General features: G+C 35.2%; 1 protein-coding gene across 1 annotated transcript in view; it reads left to right on the top strand.

The window, feature by feature from the left end:
- The first annotated feature begins 374 nt into the window (after positions 1-374).
- LOC141333476 (soluble scavenger receptor cysteine-rich domain-containing protein SSC5D-like) overlaps positions 375-4447 on the top strand; it is a 45280-nt gene continuing 41207 nt past the window's right edge. Inside the window, exons 1-4 of the mRNA XM_073838488.1 lie at positions 375-408; positions 518-787; positions 2737-3045; positions 3570-3866. Of these exons, the coding sequence (XP_073694589.1) occupies positions 375-408; positions 518-787; positions 2737-3045; positions 3570-3866 (910 nt within the window). The remainder of the gene's footprint in view (positions 409-517; positions 788-2736; positions 3046-3569; positions 3867-4447) is intronic.

The following is a 4447-nucleotide window of genomic DNA, read 5'->3' as shown; positions in this document are numbered from 1 at the left end:
AAGACGCTTCTGAAAGGACTGCCATATTAACAGGTCAATAGAAATCTAATAATCATTTTTGTTAAATTGCAAATGTATTTTATCAATACTAACAATATGTGTAATTATTTCTGGTGTAGTTGATTTAGTGCTTATTAACTCTTTGCACTTTCCTTTTTCAACATGTCTAGTTACTGAATAATGAAAATGACTTAAAATGTAACTCCTCCAAAGTAACATGCACTTCAGTAGTAACCAAACACAGTAAAATAAGGCTGAAAAAATAAACATGCAGACATTTTGTCCCACAGAAAATGCTTTTAGATCGTTTTTTTGAAGTTTTTTTTTTTTTTCAAACAGTCAAATTAATAATTCTGTGTTTCTTTCAGAGCACAATGTTAAATGTCTTGTGGCTCATTCTCATATTGGGTATGGAAAAGCATCTCTATATTTCTATATCACAAATCATTTTTTATTTTTAAAGAATGAAGTATGTTATTGAAGTATGTACCCATAACATGTTTTATAATTGATACAGATTTCGGAAATGGACCTCCAGTCGAAGCTATTCTGAGGCTGATCAATGGTCCCAACTCTTGTTCTGGACGAGTGGAGGTTTTTTATAATGAAACATGGGGAACAGTGTGTGATGATGGCTGGGATCTGTCCGATGCTGCAGTGGTGTGTAGAGAGATTGGATGTGGGAATGTGATTGAGGCAAAGAGCGTTGCTTATTTTGGACAAGGAACAGGAAAAATATGGATGGACGATGTAATTTGCACTGGCACTGAGTCTTCACTGATGGACTGTAGGATGTCTGGATGGGGAATACATAACTGTGTGCATGGTGAAGACGCTGGAGTCATCTGTGAAGGTGGATGAAAGCTAAATATTCCATATACTGAATAGAACAGGGGCGGAGTGGCAATCGGGAAGACCGGGACTTTTCCCGGTCAGCCGGCCGAAGGATTTACACAGCGGATCACAAATTGAGCGGGCGCCGAGGCGAACGCGACCAGCCTGAGCTTATTAGAATCATTGACGTTAGTAAATTTGCCGCGAATAGCGGCCAAATACTCCCACATACTCCCCCCTAAACGTCCAACCAATATTTATATCAGTGGCTCACTCTCTATCAGTGCCGGCCCTCCCTATAGGCGATCAACCGGCCTTTTACCGATAAAATGGTGTGCGTAATGACCTCATCCCTAAAAAAACGAACTGTCGCATAAGTTTTGGTGTATCGCAAAAAAAAACTGCCCTTGAGCTGTTTCCATACATAATTTCACCTATATTGCGTAAATTATATAGGCTAGTAGACTGTTCTTTATCCGTTTGAAACAAAACCTAATATTAAATTTTTATTAACAAGTGTCATGAGTTTTTTTTTTTTTTTGTACTTTGTTATAGACTATTTACTTGATCATCAACAATAATCATAAACAGGAGCAGTTGTATTATTATCATTTTTCTAATGAACTTTTATTTAGAAATGGGAATGTTCATTTCGGTTATTTTATTTCTCCTGACAACCGACGGTCGTTAAGACATTTTTAACCGTTAACTTACAAGATTGTTAAATTACAATTAAAGGAAATTTTAATTAATACGCAGCTGTGACCCATTAAAAATACCTACATTTGTTTTCCATGGATTAATTTTATACACGCAAAAAGCAGCATAAACAACGAGTGTGAGGATTCACATGGTCATGCACGGAGGAAAACATTATACAGCTATATATAAAATAAATAAAATAAAATAATTTCCAAATAAATTATGAATTAACAAAACAAAAGAAAAAAATGTGAAAAAAATTAGCAGCCTATATCAACCTATGCAGAATTTAGTTTCATTTTTCTGATGCGCTCTTGAGGCATCCTGTGTGTTTCCTTTTTACAAAAGCACACTGTTTTTTTTATTGTGAATGTGCATTAATAAAATAAATATTTAGAATAGTTTGGAACAATGTCTTACTCTTATATGACCACAAACGAAGGAGTAGGCTATTGTAAGTTGTTTCCACTTTTACAAGGGGGAAAATAGAAACAAATGATCGTGTAGGTGCCTCCTGCGCGCAGTTAAGCATTACTAACTCGACAATGAAGCTTCATTGTCATAATAAAATACAGTCAGCCAAACATATTGAAAAACTATTTATATAAATAGTAAATAAATAAATAAAATAAATAAATGCTATTTTCCCCCTTTTATTTCAGAACAAACCCTTTACATTTAATGGAACAATACTCATAACACAAGAAGAACAAAAATATAAAAAGCTAACAAGCCAACAAGTTAATTTAAAATGTTGTACTTATCATTCCAATATCCACGTAAAACAAGATCTTCAGAACAAAATTAATAAATTTTAACTTGCCAACATAGCAAAGCCCCTTTTCTCTACAAAAAAGTGTTTCCAAACAGATTTTTGCAACATTTGAAATATGGATTTAGAATTTATGCGCTAAAGTTAAACGGAAAAAGATTATGTCGACACATGAGAAATTTTATCGATAAGACATTTCCATCAGCTATATCGGTAAAAATTCCGAAGCGCTAAATTGTTTTGTGTTTTTTTTTTTCATCCAGATTAAAAAAAAAAAAAAAAAAGATTTAGTATTATATTAAAAGGGGGGAGGGGGTGGCGGGCCGGTGCGGTCAGAATTTTCCCGGTGGATTTTAGTGCCCCACCCCGCCCCTGGAATAGAACCAAACTTTTCTAATCTATTACTCTCTGTTGTTTTTTTATTTTAGCCTATGTTAGGTTGGTGGATGGCCCGAACTCTTGTTCTGGACGAGTGGAGGTTCGTCATGATGGTCAGTGGGGAACAGTGTGTGATAATGGCTGGGATCTAACAGATGCTGCAGTCGTGTGTAAAGAACTGAATTGTGGGAAAGTGATTGAGGTGAAGAGTGCTGCTTATTTTGGACCAGGAGTAGGACCAGTATGGATAGTTGATGCACAGTGTACTGGGAGTGAGGTTTCACTGGTAAACTGCACATCTACAAAATGGGGAATACAGAGTTGTGACCATTTAAAAGACGCTGGAGTCACCTGTCACAGTGAGTTAAAAAAGTCTTGGAAGCATTTTGCATGTTGTATTGAAAGAGTTTTAAAAGAAATGTAAATGCTGTTATTGCTAATTTACTTATATCACTCCAAATCATATGTGTTTCTTTTTATGTAAAATTTAAATGAAACTTTTCCAACCACAGTTCAAGATCAGAAGACCAAAAATGGTGCAGGTGATTTCATCCAAAGCGATTATTGATAACACAAAATGACAGAAAGTGCATTAGTAACTAACAATGAAAAATATCTTCATTCTGGCTTTTACTACATTATTACAGTTAAAATTTGTGTCTGTTAATATTATTTATTGATCCTCAGTTAACATGAAGTAACAGTGAGCAGTTCCCTCCTTAAAAAGAAAGTTTTTTTATTGGCATTGATGGTTTTATATAGAGCCTTTGAAACTCTCATTCTTAGAAAATAGAGGTTTTGTCTGGTCTCACTTTTAAACACCAGATGGGCACAGGTGGGTCTTGAAGAGTGCAAATGTTTTGATGATAAACTCTTTCAACAGCTTTGAAGCTGGTTGGTGGTTCCAGTGAGTGTGATGGCAGAGTTCAGATTCAGTATAAAGATCGATGGGGTGCAGTGTGTTACACTGGTTGGGATCAAGCAGATGCTACAGTGCTGTGTCAAGAGCTGGATTGTGGAGAAATTAAAGAGCCAAAGTCATACTTGGGACCTTCAGGGCAAATATGGATGGATCAACTGGCCTGTACGGGAAAGGAGTTGACAGTACGGGACTGTCCTTTTACCGGATGGGGAGTGAGCAGTTGTTTGAATGGACTTCATGCAGGAGCTTTTTGCCAAAGTAAGATTAAATTATATGTGAGCTTCTCAAATGATCTATAGCTTTACCCTCTTTTTGTGTTGGGGTCAGTTTGACCCACACTTGATTTTGCTGTTTGAAATACTGGTTAAATTATTTCTTTCTTGAAAATTGGTTAATATTTTTCATTTAGGGTCATGAATGTGCATGCAAAGTTTTGACACATAAATGTATTTTGGAAACTTTTGTGTTGGGGTCATATAGACTCACCCACTGACTCTTATTGGTTTTCATGCAATTTGTCAAAAATCAACACTGAAAATCACTGAACAGGTAATAAAACATAAATCTTTTTAACTCGTCAGACACTAAAATATGAAATGCATGAGAAATTTGTGTTTTATTTAAGTTTTACAGCCTATTAGAGTTTCACAGAAAACTATCCAAATTTGATTTTGGTTGTTAGGATTTTGGTTGTTTTTTTAGGTTCTTAATTACTAGACTTTTCCAGAAGTGTGAGAAACATTATGAGAGAAAACCATAACAGAAAGGAAGAATAAGTACAAACAGCAATAAAAACTCTTGACACGAAGTACACAAGTGAAAAAAAATGTTACATGCTT

This window comes from Garra rufa, chromosome 4, assembly GCF_049309525.1.
Source record: "Garra rufa chromosome 4, GarRuf1.0, whole genome shotgun sequence".
NCBI classification, from domain to species: Eukaryota; Metazoa; Chordata; class Actinopteri; order Cypriniformes; family Cyprinidae; genus Garra; species Garra rufa.
The sequence above is the reverse complement of the archived record's forward strand: the minus strand, read 5'-3'. Positions and strand labels throughout refer to the sequence as shown.